Genomic DNA, 18,597 nt, shown 5'->3' with positions numbered 1-18,597 from the left:
TTACCGCGATTTTTAAATAAAGAGATTTTTTAAAAATAAATGAATCTTTCATTTATTTGAAAAAATCTCTTTATTTAAAAATCGCGGTAAGAATTTATCTCGGAATTTATTTATTTTATCAATTTTAGTATCATTCGAAATGATAAGTCCTAATTTAGAAAAGCAAAAGATAATACCATTTTCAATATAAAAATAAAAACATTTTTTGAAAATACTAATATAATTAGTAAGGTGCACAAAAATAGTGTTTTTTTTTTAATTTTGCAAACGCTACCACCTAAATTTCTTCCTTTTGGTCAAAAGATAATTTCATCAAGATTCTTTTATTTAAAAAAATGATTGAGAGGTTCAATCTTTAACTAGTTTATTAAAAATGACTTTTTTATTGAAGATTTATTATTTTGGATGAAAATTCATCTCGTTAATTGAAAATTTAACTATTTTGTTGAAAATTAGTTTTTTTATTGTTGAAAATCAATCTTTTTTGTTGAATAGTTATCTTTTTTAGTTAAAAATTAAACTACTTTAGAAAAATTGATTTCTTGAGTTAAAAAATGCGGTAAGAATTTATCTCGGAATTTATTTCTTTTATCAATTTTAGTATAATTCGAAATTATAAATCCTAATTTTAATAATACAAAACAAAAGACCATTTTTAATATAAAAACAAAGATATTTTTTGAAAATTCCCTTTTTTCGGTTGAAAAGTTATTTTTATTAGTTAAAAATTTAATTATTTATTTTTGGTTGAATTCAAGTATTATTTATCTAAAATTAGAATTTTTTTAAATGTCATCTATTATTTTTTATTTTTTACTTGGTTAAAATGTAAACAAATTTGTTAAAAATTAATGTTTTTTATTTAAAGATTCATAATTTCTGAAAAATGAATCTCTTTTGTTCAAAATCACTTTAAGAATTTTATTTATCAATTTTAGTATGATTCGAAATTATAAGTCCTAATTTTAATAACGCAAAAGGAAAGACAATTTTTTATATAAAAACAAACCTTTTTTGAAAATATTAATATAATTAGTAAAGTGCCTAAAAAGATTGTGTTTTTTTTTTAATTTTTGCAAACGCTACGCTTTTGGTGAAAAAATACTGTCATAAATATTATTTTAAAAATGAATTATAAGTTTCAATTTTAATAACACAAAATAAAAGAACATTTTTAATATAAAAACAAACTTATTTTTTGAAAATTCTTTTTCTTTTGTTTGTTGAAAATTAATTTTTTTGGTTGAAAAGTTATCTTTTTAGTTTAAAATTTAAGCATTTATTTTTTTTGCATTCAAACGTTATTCATCTAAAATTAAATTTTTTTGTAAAATATCAAGTATTACATTTTTATTTCTTAGTTTCTTAAAGTTCAATACATTTTTTTTTAATTCATGTTTTTTTTATTGAAGATTCATAATTTTAGAAAAATGGATCCATTTAGTTAAAAATTGCGGTCCACATTTTTTACCAAAAAGAACATTTTTCAATTTAGATGATAAATCTTCTACAAAAATAATAATTTTTAGCAAATTAGTTTAATTTTTAACAGAAAAAAATTGCTTTATAACACAATATTTAAGTTTTCATCTGAATAAATGAATTTTCAACTACAATGATGAATCCTTCAACAACAAAATAATTTTTAACATATTTTTGAAATATTCAACCAAGTATTTAAATTTTCAACTAAATAAAGAGAAATTTTGAATCGAGGAGATTAATTTTCAAAAAAAAAGAATTTAAAAAAAAAAATTTAATTTTATACTAAATAGATGAGTTTTCAACTACAATGAAAATAATTTTTAACAAAATAGTTAAACATTGAACCAAGTAATTAAATTTTCAAATAAAAAAAAAATAAATTTTGAACCAAACATAGAATGGTTTAATTTTAAACCAAATAAATTAAATTATTTAAATTTGCAACTAAAGAGATGAATTTCTAACTGCAATGATGAATATTCAACAACAAAAATAGTTTTTTACGCAGTAATTAAACATTCAACCAAAAAAATTAATTAAAGAAAAAAAGAATTTAGAAAAATAAGAATTTTCAACAAAATATTAAATTTTTCAAGTAAAGAGATGAATTTTCAACTAAAGAAGATAACTTTTCAATCAAAAAGATTAATTTAACTACAACAAAAAAAGAATTTTCAGCAAAATATTTAAATTTTCAACTACAATGAAAATAATTTTTGACAAAATAATTAAACATTTAACTAAGTAGTTGAATTTTAAACTAAAACAGAAATATTTGAGCCGAACATGGAACGGTTAAATTTTCGAAACAAAAAAATTAATTTTCAAAGAATAATGTAAAAGTTGACATTACGCCGAAATAAAATCTTAATTTTCAGCGAAGTACTTGTTTCCTCAATCACAACAGATTAATTTTCACCAAAAAGTGATATTTTTAACAAACGAAAAATAAATAAGTTTCTACCAAAAGTGTTAAATTTTCATGCAAGAAAAATTTTTCAATTTAGAGGGAAACAAAATTTCAATCAAATCGTTATAAAACAAACAAACAAAAAAATGAATTTTTAACTAGTAGTTGCATTTTCTACTATAATAGTTTATTTTTTAACCCAAAAATACGAACTTTCAATATAACAGTTGAATTTTTAACAGCAAAAAAAGATAAATTCCCAACAAAAATCGAATTTTTCAACTAGGAACAATCATTTTCTATCAAAAAGACGAATTAAAAAAAATAAAATAAATTTGCAACCAAATATTAAATAGGTAGATTTTTAGTTAAAGAAAATAATTTTCAACCAGAAAGTTAAATGTTCAACTAATATTATGGATTATTCTACTGAGTTAGTTACATTTTTAGGAATATAAATTAATGATTAATAAAAGAAACTTTCAATAAAAAAGTCAAGTTTTCAACCAAAGAGATGAATTTTCAATTAAAATAATGAATTTTCTTACAAAAAAAGGAAGAATTTTTATCTAAATATTTTAACTCTCAAACAAATAATCGATTTTTTAATTAAAAACATGAATCTTTGACTGGGATATAATAATTTTCAACCATAATTATGAATTTCCAACTGAAATGAAATGAAAACTGAAATTCCAAGAGATAAATTTTTAAGAAAAAAAAAAAGAATTTCAAACTAAAAAGGATCAAGTTTCATTAAATAAAATTATTTCCAAGCATAGAGCTGAATTTTAAATGAAAATGATTCATTATTTAATTAGATATGTTAAATTTTCAATATAAAAATTAATTTCCAACAAAACAAAAACAAATTTTTTTTTTCAATAGTTGAATTTTTAAACTAAATGATAAATCTTTCACTAGAGTATTAGGATTTTCCACCAAAAAGATTAATTTTCTACAAAAAGAGACGAATTGTCAAGAAAAAACGTCATTTTTTAACTAAAAAAAATTCTCTTAAAGATAAATATTTATAGTTTCAATTGAAAAAGTTAAATTTGGAACCAAAACAGATAATTTTCAGGCAAAAAATGTATTTTTAACCAAAAAATAAATAATTTTAATAAAATTTTTTAATTTTGTACCAAAATTGTTAAATTCTTGACCCAAAAATACGAATTTTTCACAAAAACGTTTATTTTTTTACCAGAGATAAAATTTGAACTACAATTATTAATATGTAACAAAAAAAAATTATTTTTAACAAAGTAGTTAAGCATTCAACCAAGTAGTTGAATTTTGAATTAAAAAATTAATATTTAAGTTTAAGAGTTACTTAAAGTTGTAAAAAGGTACACAAATAATTTAAAAGGAAAGATTTCAAACATTTTTTTAAATCTTTAAAATAAAAAATTCGAGGCTCTTTAAAAATTTGGTAAAGTTTCAAGAAAATTAGCAATTTTTCTTAAAATTCCTATCAAAATAGAACATTGTTTTTGAATTTTTGAAATAAATTTGTAAATAAACGGTAAAAACATTTTTTTAATGTTAAAGAAAATCTGGAAGATTTTCAGTGACATTTTTTTTATTTTGAAAGATGCTTCAAAATTGTAGAAATAATGCGACTCACTTTTAAAGATGTTTGAAAATTAATATCTTTTGATAGAATCATAATCTCTTTCACGCTAAAAATTTTTGATTTAAAATTTCATTTTGTTTGGTAGAAAATTTACTTATTTTGAAAATAGGCTTTTCTAGCAAAAATTTAAAAATATTAATAAATAAATAATAATAAAATTTTTTTTTTATTTTCCAGGTCAGAAAAAGGCGTCAGAGGCTTCTTCCCAAGGATCCTCCAGTCAAACTTCCAACAAATCGGTTCCCAATAAGTGAGTTTTCAAATTTCCTCTTTTTCTCCTATTCTCGAAAATCCCCCCCCCCCCTTCCCTTTTTTCTCTATAAATATAAGATATAAAAAAATACAATTTCTCGTTTAACTACTATAAAATTATTACATTCAAAAGAAAAATATTTAATTAGAATAATTAATTTTTAATTAGAGAATTTAACTTTCAACCAAATTATTGATTTTTTACCAAAAATAATTAATTTTCAACAGAAATTGGTAAATTTTAATCAGAAATATTCATTTTCTATCAATAAAAATGAATTTTTGACAAAATGCATGAATTTTCAACCAAAAAATGAATAGTTAAATTTTCAGTCGAGAAAAATCAAGTTGCAATTTAAAAGAAAGCAATTTTCAATAAAATATTTAAATTTTTAATCCAAGAGATGTTTTTTCATTTAAAGTAACGAAACTTCAACTGAAATAGTTTAATTTTCTTCCATAAAGATAAATTTTCAACTAGAATATTTGAATTTTTAACGTGAAAAAGATAAATTTTCATCCAAAAAGATTAGTTTTCTACCAAAAGAGATACATTTTTATTTTAAAAAAAAATCATTTTTAACTAAAAAACTTAAATTTTCATCCAAAAATTAAATAGATAAATTTTGAGTTAAAAAAATGACAACCACAAAAAAATATATAATTTTAACAAAATTAGAATATTAACATCTATCTTAATTAAAATTCTTACATTTTGCCGTGGGAAATAATTTGTTTTTGTTGTAAATTCAACTTCTTGGTTAAAAATGTAACAATTTTGTTAAAAATTCTTTTTTTTTCTGAAAATTAATTTTGTAATGAAAAAAAAATTAAAACATCCAATATAATATTTTATCATTTAAGTTAAAAATTCTACTATTTCAGTTAAAGATTTATGATTTTTGTTGCAAATTTTGATGAAAAATGACTTTTTTCGTCGAAAATTTATTTATTTTTAACCCTAAACTTAACTATAATGTTGAAAAATATTTTTTTTTGCTGTTGTAAATTAGTTTTTTAACTAATCTAGTTCAACATTCCCTATTATTAGTTTAAAATTCATCGCTTTGGTTGAAAATAAATTTTTTAAATTGAAAATTAAACTATTCAATTTTTGGATGAAAATTGATATTTTTAAGTTGAAAATCCATCGTTTGCTTCAAAATTTTAAAGTTTGGTTGAAATTTTCTTTTCTTTTTGCCGAAAAATTCTTCATTTTGGTTGAATTCAAGTATTTTCTATTCAGGATAGAAATCTTTTTTTGGTAAAAATTCAACTATTACATTTTTTCGGTGAGAATAAATTTATTTTAGTTGAAAATTCAACTATTTCGCTCAAAATTGGACTATTTTCTTCAAAACTCTTTTTCCTTGACTGGAAATTAATTTTTTTTTTAATTTGAACTAATCTAGTTGAATAATCCATCATTTTAGTTTAAAATTCATCTCTCGGGTTGAAAATTTAATTTTTTTATCTCAAAATTTAACTATTTAATTTTTGAAAACTCGTTTTTTGTTGAAAATTCAACTATTCTGGCTAAATATTGTATAATTTAAATTGTAAATTTATCTCTTTGATTGAAAATTTATCTTTTTTAATTAAAAATTCATGTGTTATGTTAAAAATTCGTCTCTTTTTGTAGAAAATTAATATTCTTGGCTGAAAATTGAACTATTTTGTTAAAATTATATATTTCTTTGTTGAAAATTAAACTAATCGAGTAGAATAATCCATTATTTTCGTTTAAAATTCATATCTTTGCTGGAAAATCATTTTTTAACTGAAAATTCAACTATTTAATTTTCAGATGGAAATTTATGTTTCTTAGGTAAAAATTTTTTTTCTTAAATAAAAATTCATCTCTTTTGGTTGAAAATTAATCTTTTTGATTGAAAACTTATTATTTTTTAAACTGAAAATTTAATTATTCTAGTTAAATGTTCCATAATTTCAGTTTAAAAATGATCTTTTTGGTTGCTAATCAATTTTATCAATGGAAAATTGAACTATATAATTTCAAGACGAAGATTTTTTTTTAGTTAAAAATTCGTCTTTTTTTTGTTAAAAATTTATCTTTTGCTTAAAAATGCAAAAGTTATTATTTTAGTTGAAAATCCATCTTTTTCAATTGAAAATTTAACTATTCAATTTTTGTTTGAAAATTTGTTTTTTACATTTAAATTTTCATATTTTGCTTTAAAATGGAAAAGTTTGATTGCAATTTTCTTTTTACTAAAAGATCTATCACAATTAAAAATTCTTATTTTTGGCTGAATTCAACTATTTTTTATTTAAAATAAAAATATTTCTTGGTTAAAAGATCAACTATTACATTTTTTGTTGAAAATTATTTTTTTTTTTTTGCAAATTCAACTTCTTGGTTGAAAATGTAAAAATTTGGTTAAAAGTTCTTTTTTTTCTGAAAATTAATTTTTTAACGAAAAAAAATTAAATAAACCAGTAGAATATTTCATCATTTTGGTTAAAAATACATCTTTTTGGCTAAAAATTCTACTATTTCAGTTGAAGATTCATCTTCTTGGTTGAAAATTTTGATGAAAATTACTTTTTTCGTCGAAAATTAATTTTTTTTCAACCATAAACTTAACCATAATATTAAAAAATGTTTTTTTTTTGCTGTTGTAAATTAATTTTTTTAACTGAAAATTTAACTAATCTAGTTAAATATTACATAATATTAGTTATAAAATTCATCTCTGGTTGAAAATAATTTTTTTAAATTAAAAATTAAACTATTCAATTTTTGGGTTAAAAATCCATCGTTTGCTTCAAAATTTAAAAGATTGGTTGAAATTTTCTTTTCTTTTTGCTGAAAAATTCTTCATTTTGGTTGAATTCAACTATTTTCTATTTAGGATAGAAATATTTTTTTGGTAAAAGGTCAACTATTACATTTTTTCGGTTATAATTAATTTATTTTAGTTGAAAATTCAACTATTTCGCTCAAAATTGGACTATTTTGTTCAAAACTCTTTTTCCTTGACTGGAAATTATTTTTTTTAACTGAAATTCGAACTAATCTAGTTAAATAATCCATCATTTCAGTTTAAAATTCATCTCTCTGGTTAAAAAATAATTTTTTTATCTCAAAATTTAACTATTTAATTTTTGAAAAAACATTTTTTGTTCAAAATGCAACTATTCTGTTTGAAAAATCGTCTTTTTGGTTAGAAATTAATTTTTAAACTAAGAATTCAACTAATCTGGCTAATTATTTTATAATTTAAATTAAAAATTTATCTCTTTAGTTGAAAATCGATTTTTTCAATTGAAAATTGATCGTTTTTAATTAAAAATTCATATCTTGTGTTAAAAATTCATCTCTTTTAGTAGAAAATTAATATTCTTGGCTGAAAATCCAACTATTCTAGAGGAAGATTTATCATTTTGGTTGAAAATTAAACTGTTTGGTCAAAATTATTATTTTTTTTGTTCAAAATTAAACTAATCGAGTAGAATAATCCATTTTCGTTTAAAATTCATATCTTTTGTTGAAAATCACTTTTTAACTGAAAATTGAACTACTTAATTTTTGGATGGAAATTTATGTTTTCAAGTTAGAAATTCTTCTTTTTTTAAATTATAATTCGTTTCTTTTGGTAGGAAATTAATCTTCATAGTTGCAAACTCATCTTTTTTGTCAAAAAATCGGCTATTTTAGTTGAAAATTCATCTTTTTTTGTTAAAAATCCGGCAGTTTCACTTAAAGATTCATTTTATTTGAAAATTGTAATATTTTTATGAGAATTACTTTTTTTTATCGAAAATTAATTGTTTTTCTAACTTAGAACTTAAATATTTTGTGTAAAATTCATCTTTTGGGCTGAAAATAAATTTTTTTAATTGAAAATTTAACTATTCATTTTTTGGATTGAAATTTATCTTCTATAGTTAAAAATTCATCGTTTGCTTCAAAATTTAAAAGTTTGGTTGAAATTTTCTTTTTTGCTGAAAATTATTTTTTTAAGGAGAAATATTAACTAGTCCAGTAGACTATTTCTTAAGTTTAATTAAAAGTGCATCTTTCGATTACAAATTCTACTATTTTAGTTTCATTTTGGTTGAAAATTTGGATGAGAATTACCTTTTTCGTCGAAAATTTATTTTTTAAATTCTAAACTTAACTATTTTGTTGAAAAAATGTGTTTTTTCTTGTTGTAAATTCATTTTGAAAGTAAAAATTTAACTAATCTAGTTAAATATTCTCATAATTTCAGGAAAATTTAACTATTTAATTTTTGGATGCAGATTTTTTTTAGTTAAAAATTCATTGTTTGCTTACAAATTTAAAAGTTTAGTTAACATCTTTTTTTTCTTGACTGAAAAATCTGTCTTAATTAAAATCCTTTTTTTAGACGGAATTCAACTTTTTTTATATAAAATTAAAATCTTTTTTGGTTAAAAGATCAACTATTACATTTTTCGTTGAGAATTTTTTTTTTTTTGCAAATTCAATTTTTTGGTTGAAAGGTTTGATCAGAATTACTTTTTTCGTCGAAAATTAATTTCTTTAATCCTAAATTTAACTATAAAGTTGAAAAATATATATTTTTTTTACCTCTTGTAAATTAATTTTTTAACTGAAACTTTAACCAATCTAGTTAAATATTCCTTAATATTAATTAAAAATTCATCTCTAGTTGCAAATAATTTTTTTCATTTGAAAATTTAACTATTCAATTTTTGGATGAAAATTGATATTTTTAAGTTAAAAATCCATCAAATGCTTCCAAATTTAAAAGTTTGGTTGAATTTTTCTTTTCTTTTTTGCTGAAAATTAATTTTTTAACGAGAAAATTTAACTAGTCCATTACAATATTCCATAATTGCAATTAAAAATTTATCTTTTTGTTAAAAATTCTACTATTTCAGTTGAAGATTCATCACTTTGGTTGAAAATTTTGATGAAAATTACTTTTTTCGTCGAAAATTTATTTTTTAAACTCAAAACTAAACTATTTTGTTGAAAAATGTGTTTTTTGTTGTTGTAAATTAATGTTTAAACTAAAAATTTGACTAATCTAGTTGAATATTTCATAATTTCAGTTTAAAATTCATCTCTTCGGTTGAAAATCAGTTTTTTCACTGAAAAATTTAACTATTCAATTTTTGGATCAATATTTTTTTTTAGTTAAAAATTCATCGTTTAATTAAAACTTTTAATGTTTATTTAACATTTTTTTTCTCTTGACTGAAAAATATATCTTGATTAAGATTCTTCTTTTAGGCGGAATTCAACTTTTTTTATTTAAAATTAAATTTTGTTGTTGTTGTATTTGTTTTATTGTATTTAAAATGTGACTATTTTTTTCAAAACTCTTTTTTCTTGGCCGAAAACTAATTTTTTTAAACTGAAAATTGAAGTATCTAGTTAACTAATCCATCATTTTAGTTTAGAATTCATATCTTTGATGGAAAATAATATTTTTTTGTGGTTGAAAATTTAACTATTTAATTTGTCTAAAATATCTTCTTTTTGTTGAAAAAATTATTATTTCAGTTGCGGATTCCTAATTTTAATTGACAATTATTCTTCTTGGTTGAAAATCTAAATATTCTAGAGGAACATTTATCATTTTGGATGAAACTTTAATGTTAATTAAACTTTTAAATTTTCATCAAAAAATTATTTTTTAATTAAGACAGGTTTTTCAATATAGTGAAAAGAAAATTTTAACTAAACTTTTAAATTTTCAAACAAAAGTTGAATTTTTAACTAAAAGAACAAAATAAATTTTCATCGAAAAATTAAAGTTAAATTTTCCATTGAAAAAATGGATTTTCAACCAATGATATGACTTTTAAACTGAAATTATAGAATATTTAACTAAATTAGTTTAAATTTCTGTTTAAAGATTATTAAAAAAAAACAATTTTCCAATAAAATAAAAAATAACATACTTTCAAGCAAAATTATGCAATATTCTACCGGATTTGTTAAATTTTTTGTTAAAAAAATTAATTTCAAAGAAAAAAAAGCTAATTTTCAACAAAATACTTTAATTTTCAACTATAGTAGTTAAATTTTTAGTAAAAAAAAAAAAATAATTTTCAATAAAATAGTTACAGTTTCAATCGAAAGAAGAATTTTTAATTAAGATCGATTTTTCAGTCAAACAAGAAAAAAGAAAATTTTTTATTTTATAGCAGAAAATGAATGTTTAACTTTGAAAGATAAATTGTCTTTACAAAATTGAATAGTTAAATTTTCAATTGAAAAAGTTGAATTTCAACCAGAGATGAATTTTCAACTGAATTGATTGAATATTTAAGTAGATAAGTTGAAATTTGCAGTTTCAAAATTAATTCTCAACAACAACAAAAAAACATTTTTCAATAAAATCGTTATGTTTAGAGTTGAAAATATTAAATTTCGACAAAAAAAGTAATTCTCATGAAAATTTTCAACCATAATGTTGAATTTTTATCTGAAATAGTAGAATTTTTAACCAAATAGATAAATTATTAACTAAAATGATAAAATATTCTACTGGATTAGTTAAATGTTCAGTTAAAAAAAATTAATTTAAAAAAAAATTCAGTTTCAACAAAATTTTGCAATTTTCAACTAGAGTAGTTAAATTTTGTCTTTAAAAAATTAATGTTAAGCAAAAAAAACAGGATTTTCAACAAAATTGTTACATTTTCAACCAATTAGTTTAACTATCAACAAAAAAAATTCTAAACGAAAAATGCAATAGTTGATTTTTTAACCAAGAATTATTTTAATTTTAAATAAAAAATAGTTCAATTCAACCAAAAAGAAGAATTTTTAATTGAAATAGGCCTTTCTGTAAAAATAAAACAAAATTTCAGCCAAACTTTTACATTTTCAAACAAAAGATTAATTTTGATTTATAAAAGATACATTTTAATAAAAAAATTGAATACCTAAATTTTCATTAAAAAAAAAATTGAGTTTCAATCAAAAAGAGAAATTTTAAACTGAAACTATTGAATTTTTAACTAGATTAGTTAAAATTTTCAGCTTAAAAATTAACTTAAAAAAAATTCAACAAAATAGTTAAGTTTTGAGATAAAGAAAAATTAATTTCTAGCAAAAAAAAGAATTTTTATTTAAGAAATATTTTTCAGTCAAGAGCAAAAAAATGTTAACCATGCTTTTAAATTTCTAAGCAAAAGATGAATTTGAAACAAAAAAACATGAATTTTTAACAAACCAAAAAAAAACAACAATTTTCCAACAAAACAGTTACGTTTTGAGTTGCAAAAATTAATTTTTAAAGAAAATAAAGTAATTCTCATCAGAATAGTACAATTTTCAACCGAAATAATAAATTTTTAACTGAAATAGTTTAATTTTTAACCAAAAAGATTAATTTTCAACTCAAATGGTGGAATATTTTACTCTATTCATTAATTTTTTAGTTAGTAAAATTAATTTTCAACAAAAACACAGAATTTTAAACAAAATAGTTACATTTTCAACCAGAAGAAGAATTTTTAACTAAAAACGTGAATTTTTAACTTAAAAAAAATAATGATAAATGTTCATCCAAAAAGTGAATAGTTGAAATTCCATTGAAAAAATTGATTTTAAACCAAATAGGTGAATTTTAAGCTAAAATTATGGAATATTTAAATAAATTTGTTTAATTTTCAGTTTATGAATTAATTTTAAGCAAAAAATCAAATTTTTCAACCAAAAATTTAAGTTTTAAGTTAAAAAAATAATTTTCAACTAAAAAAAAAATAGTTTTTATCAAAATTGTAAAAACTAAAATATAATTTTCAGTTAAAAAAAATAATTAAATTTCAGCGAAAAAAAGACAATTTTAAACAAAATAGTTACATTTTCAACTAGAAGAAGAATTTTGAATTGATATAAGTTTTTCAATTGAAAGAAAAGAAAATTCCAACCAAAATTAAAAATTTTCAAGCAAAAGATAAATTTGTTACAAAAAACGTGAATTTTTAACTTAAAAAAAAATAAATCTACATCCAAAAAGTGAATAGTTGAATTTTCCATTGAAAAAATTTTCAAAATTTTCAAAGAAAAGACGAATGTTTAACAAAGAAGATTAATTTGACACAAAAAAGGGCATATTTTCAGCCAAATACTTGAAGTTTCAACGAAAAAAAAATTAATTTTCAACCAAAAATAGACTAGTTACATCTCTCAATCAAAAAAGAAATTGATTTAATTTTATATGACAAGTTTCTCCTCTAAATATTCAAATTTACTTAAAAATATATATTTTTTGTTCAATTTTCAGGTCACTGGAGGACAGAAATTCGCAGTAATATCCACTGCTTGGTGCATTAGTTGAAGCCGAAAATTTTCTTGCATTTGTAAATACTCAATCGATCAGAGATCTCCTATTTAAAAATTAGATGCTAGTATTTTAACCTTCTCAGGCTCGATTTTTCGACTATTTAATAGTCAAAATCTACTGCCAGTACTTAAAAAATTTAAGCTTCATATTTCCACATTAAAAAAAATTGATTCTCGAGTCAAGTACTGCCTTTTTTTTGAATTTTTTTTGAAGTGGCAAAAATTGTGCATTTCGTAGATTTACGTAGCAAAAATAATACTCGACGAACTGTACTCGAAATAAATAAATTATCCATTATGTACAGCTTCCAATCGTAAATTTTCTCAACGAATTGTCGCTCTATACTTTTTTCGTCGGTCAAATTTATTTTCAAACTCCCTAGAATTTAAAAAGTATTTTTTAAATATAAAAAGGGTTTTCTAGTACAATCTGGTGGCGCCAGCTATGCAAATTTTCAAATTAAAAAAAATAAAATAAAATTATAGGGTCTAAACAAATTTAATTTATTTTAATAAATTCATTTCAAAAATTGCTGTTCGGCATTACTATTTTCACGAAATTTAGCTTAAGATTTATACTTTTTTTTTAATTAAACATGAACTTAAGGGTCGTGTTCTAATTTAAAATAATTGAATTTTTTTAATTAATAATTTACTGAAAATATAATGTTTTTACAGTTTTCAATGTCTGTTTTTAATTATTTTTAATTTTTAATTTTAATTTTAAGTTTTGAAAATTTCAAAATATGTCACAAATGAATCTGAAAGATTTGAAAACAATCTTTTCAGATTAAAATTTGTTTGAATTAAAATGAAATTAAAATCGAATTAAAATTACAAACGGTTTCAAGAGAATGAAAACATTTTCTTTAGATTCCACGATAAATGTTTAATGATTTTTTATTTAGAAAAAAAGAATCTGAATGATTTTAAGGCAAGTTTTTTTTCTGTTTAAACAAAATTTAGAAAAATTCGAAACATGTTAAAAGACAAATTTAGAATGTTTCGAAGTCTTGAGAAAATTACAGAAAAATTGTTAATTTGAAATATACCAAAATTTTAAGAAAATTGAAGATTTTCAACAATTTTGTGAAAAAAAAAGCTTTTTATGAATTTGGAAAGGTTTTGAGAGAATCAAATAATTTTCTCCACAATGTTAGGAAAATTTAGCTAGTTGGGAGATTTTAGGACAATTTTTGTTTCTTGCAAAATTAAACAAAAATAGTTAAAAAATCAATAAATGTTGATTTTTATTTTAAATTATTAAATTATGTTTTTAAACAATAATTTACTGTAAATATAATTTTTTCAGTTTTCGATGACTGTAATGTAATAGAATAAAGAATTTTTAAGGTGAAATTTTGTGAATTTTTATCATTTGATAGTAACTTTTTTAAATTAATAATTTTCTATTTTTAATTAAAAATTTTTAAATTTTTTTGCCACGTGGATAATAAGATTTTGAGAAAATTCAAAATTATTAAGATTTTATTTTAAAAAGTTTATTTTAAGTTTTGAAATTTTCAAAAGATGTTAAAGAATCTGAAAGATTTTAAAACAATTTGATTACAATTTTTTTGAATTCAACTAAATTAAAATCGAATTAAAATTACGAAAGTTTTCACGAGAATGGAAACATTTTTTTTACATTTCACGATAAATTTTTAATGCATTTTTATTTGAAAAACTATCTTAGGATAATATTCTAAAAAAGACTGTAAAGTATTTCACAAAATTTGAAAAAAAAAGAATCTGAATGATTTTAAGGCAAATTTTTTTCTCTACAAAATATTAGGAAAAATTGGAACAATTAAAAAAAAAAACATTAAAAAGTTTTGAAAAGATTCCAGAAAATTTGTTAATTTAAAATAGACAATTAAAAAAAAATTTTTTGCAGAAATAAAAAAAAATTTGTTAAAAAATCAATAAATGTTCATTTTCATTTAAAATTATTAAATTATGTTTTTAAAATAATAATTTACTGGAAATATAATTTTTCAGTTTTTGATGACTGTAATGTTATAGAATAAAGCATTTTGAGGGTGAAATTTTTTAATTCGATAGTAACTTTTTTAAATTTAATAATTTCCTATTTTTAATTAAAATTTATTTTTTATTTTTCTGCAACTTGGATAATAAGATTTTGTGGAAATTCAAAAGTATTAAGATTTTATTTTAAAAAGTTAATTTTCAGTATTGAAAATTTCGAAATACGTCGTTAAGAATGAAGATTTTAAAACAATCTTTTCAGATTAAAATTTTTTGAATTCAAGCAAATTAGAATTAAATTAAATTAAAATCGAATTGAAATTATGAAAGTTTTTAAATAAATGAAACATTTTCTTTACATTCCACGATAAATTTTTAATGATTTTTTATTTGAAAAAAAGAATCAAAATAATTTTAAGGCAAATTTTTTTCTCCATAAAAATATTAAGAAAAATTCGAAAAATTAAAAAAAAACCTTATAAAAGTTTTGAAACGATTCCAGAAAATTTGTTAATTGGAAATAGACAACAATTTCAAGAAAATTTTTTTTGCAGAAATAAAAAAAAATGGTTAAAAAATCAATAAATGTTCCTTTTCATTTAAAATTATTAAAATCTGTTTTTTAAATAATAGTTTACTGAAAATATAATTTTTTCAGTTTTCGGCCACTGCAATGAAATAGATTAAAGCATTTTCAGGGTGAAATTTTGTGGAATTTTTAATTTGATAATAACTTTTTAAAATTTTATAATTTATCATTTTTTTATTTTTCGGTCACATGGATAATAAGATTTTGGGAAACTTTAAAATTATTCAGATTTTATTTTAAAAAAGTTAATTTTAAGTTTTAAAAACTTCCAAATATCTCATAAAAAATCTGAAAGATTTTAAAACAATTTTTTCGAATTAATATTTATTTTAATTTGTTTCAGCAGTTTTAAAAATAATTCAAATCCTTTGAAGATTTTGAAAAAAGAAGCTGAATTGAAATTACAAAAGGTTTCAAGAAAATGAAAACATTTTCTTTAGATTCTACGAAAAACGTTTAATGATTTTTTATTTTGAAAAACTATCTTTAGGATAATATTCTAAAATTTCTCAAAGTATTTCAAAAAATTGAAAAAAAGAAACTAAATGATTTTTTAATGCAAATTTTTTTTCTCTTTAAAAAATATGAAGACAAATTCGAAAAATTAAAAAAAAAACATTTAAACGGTTTAAAAGCCTTAAAAAGATTCAAGAACAAATTTTAATTTGAAATAGAGAAAAATTTTAAGATTTTTTTTGAATTAAAAAAAATGTTAAAAAATCAATAAATGTTCATTTTCATTTAAAATTATTAAATTCTGTTTCTTAATTAATAATTTGCTTAAAATATAATTTTGCATTTTCAGGGTGAAATTTTTATAATTTGATAGTATTTTTTTTTTAATTTTATAATTTTTATTTTTATTTGAACATTTATTTATATTTTTCTACCACATAGATAATAAGATTTTGGGAACATTCAAAATTATTAAAATCTTATTTTAAAATTTTGATAAGTTTTGAAGATTTCAAAATATCTCGTGAAAGAATCTAAAATATTTTTAAACCATGTTTTCGGATTAAAATTTTTTTGAATGAAATTGAATTAAAATTAAATTACATTAAAATCGAATTCAAATTATGAAAGTTTTCAAGAGAAAGAAAACATTTTCTTTAGATTCCACGATAAATGTTTAATAATTTTTTAATTTTGAAAAACTATATTTAGGATAATATTCTAAGAGATTTCAAAGTATTTCACAAAATTTGAAAAAAAAAAACAATCTGAATGATTTTATGGCAAATTTTTTCTCTTCAAAAAATATTAAGACAAATTTGAAAATAAAAAAAAATTAGAATGTTTCGAAGTTTTAAAAAGATTTTAGAAAAATTGTTAATTTGAAATAGACAAAAAAATGTTTTGCAGAATTAAAAAAAAAATTTTGGTTAGAAAATCAATAAATGTTCATTTTCATTTACAATTATTAAATTATGATTTTTTACATAATAATTCACTGAAAATATAATTCTTTCAGTTTCCATGACTATAATGTAATAGAATAAAGCATTTTCAGGGTTAAATTTTGTGATTATTAATAATTTCATACTAACTTTTTTTAAATTTTATAATTTTCTATTTTGAATTAAAATTTATTTTTTGTTTTCTACCACGTGGATAAATAAGATGTTGTGAAAATTGAAAATTATTCAGATTTTATTTCAAATGGTTAATTTTAAGTTTTGAAAATTTCAAAATATGTCGTTAAAGAATCTGAAAGATTTTAAAACCATTTTTTCAGATTACAATTTTTTTTATTTAAAGTAAATTGAAATAAAATAAAAATCGAATTAAAATTACGAAAGTTTTCAAGAGAATGAAAACATTTTCTTTAGACTGCACGATAAATGTTTAATGATTTTTTTTTATTTTGAAAAACTGTCTTTAGGATAATATTCTAAATGATTGTAAGTATTTCTAAAAATTAAAAAAAAAAATTAACGATTTTAAGGCAAATTTTTTGTCTCTTTAAAAAATATTGAGACAAATTCGAAAATGTTTTAAAGACATTTAGAAGGTTTCAAACTTTTAAAAAGATTCCAGAAAAATTGTTAATTTGAAATAAACAAAAACTTTAAGAAAAGGGAGATTTTTTTACAATTTTGTAAAAAATAAGATTCTTATTAATTTAGAAAGGTTTTGAGAGAATCAAACAATTTTCTCTAGGTTGTTAGGAAAATCTAGTTGTTCGGGAGATTTTAGGAAATTTTTTTTTATTTTGCAGAATTAAAAAAAAATAGTTAAAAAAATGTTTATTTTCATTTAAAATTTTTAAATTATGTATTTTGAAGGTGAAATTTTGTGAATTTTTATAATTTGATAGTAACTTTTTTAAATTTAATAATTTTCTATTTTTGATTAAAATTTGTTTATTTTTCTGCCACGTGGATAAAAAGATTTTGAGAATATTTTTAATTGTTAAGATATTATTTTAAAAGGTTAATTTTAAGTTTTGAAAACTTCGAAATATTTCGCTAAAGAATCTGAAAGATTTTAAAACAATTTTTTCAGAATAAAATTTGTTTGAATGAAATTAAATAAAATAAAAAGTCGAATTAAAATTACAAAAGGTTTCAAGAGAATGAAAACATTTTCTTTAGATTCCACGATAAATGTTTAATGATTTTTTTTTTTTTTTTTGAAAAACTATCTTCAGGATAATATTCCAAAAGATTTCAAAGTATTTCAAAAAATTTGAAATAGACCAAAATTTTAAGAAATTTTTTTTTTGCAGAATTAAAAAAAAATCAGTTGAAAAATCAATAAACATTCATTTTTATTTAAAATTATTAAATTATGTTTTTTAAATAATAATTTTCTTAAAATATAATTTTTTTTACAGTTTTCGATGGCTGTAATTTAATAGAATAAAGCATTTTGAGGGCGAAATTTGGAAAAATTTTTTATTTAAAAATTTTTTAATTTTCTATTTTTAATTAAAAAATTTATTTGTATTTTTCTGCCACATGGCTAATAACATTTTGGGAAAATTCAAAATTATCCAGATTTTATTTTAAAAGGTTAATTTCAAGTTTTGAAAATTTCAAAATATCTCATAAAAGAATCGGAAAGATTTTATAACAATTTTTTCGGGTTAAAATTTTTTTGATTTGTAGAAGTTTCAGTAGTTTTCAAAATAATCTAAAATAATTTAAATCTTGTGAAGATTAAAAAATTCTTTTAACGAAATGTACATTTTTCAAGATTTTGAACAAAAAGATAGTTAATTTGAAGCTTTTGAAAAATGTCATGTTTTTTCAAATGTAGATTGTTTTTAAGGATAATTTTTTTCTCCTTAAAAAATATAAAGACACATTCGAAAAATTAAAAAAAAACATTTAGAAAGTTTCGAAGTCTTAAAAAGATTGCAGAAAAATGGTTAATTTGAAATAGGCAACAATTTTAAGAAAAATGTAACA

The 18,597-nt window shown here is 19.6% G+C and overlaps 1 protein-coding gene across 2 annotated transcripts in view; it reads left to right on the top strand.

Moving 5' to 3' along the window:
• The window catches only part of LOC117171462, a 111,284-nt gene extending 98,377 nt beyond the window's left edge, over positions 1–12,907 (top strand). For both annotated transcript variants that reach the window (XM_033358817.1, XM_033358807.1), the window contains exons 15-16: positions 4,212–4,284; positions 12,545–12,907. In XM_033358817.1, coding sequence (XP_033214708.1) covers positions 4,212–4,284; positions 12,545–12,572 — 101 coding nt within the window. In that variant the 3' untranslated portion in view covers positions 12,573–12,907. The remainder of the gene's footprint in view (positions 1–4,211; positions 4,285–12,544) is intronic.
• Positions 12,908–18,597: the final 5,690 nt, after the last annotated feature.

The sequence above is a fragment of the Belonocnema kinseyi genome, chromosome 1, assembly GCF_010883055.1.
Source record: "Belonocnema kinseyi isolate 2016_QV_RU_SX_M_011 chromosome 1, B_treatae_v1, whole genome shotgun sequence".
Classification (NCBI taxonomy): Eukaryota; Metazoa; Arthropoda; class Insecta; order Hymenoptera; family Cynipidae; genus Belonocnema; species Belonocnema kinseyi.
This window is presented reverse-complemented; position numbering and strand designations above follow the sequence as displayed.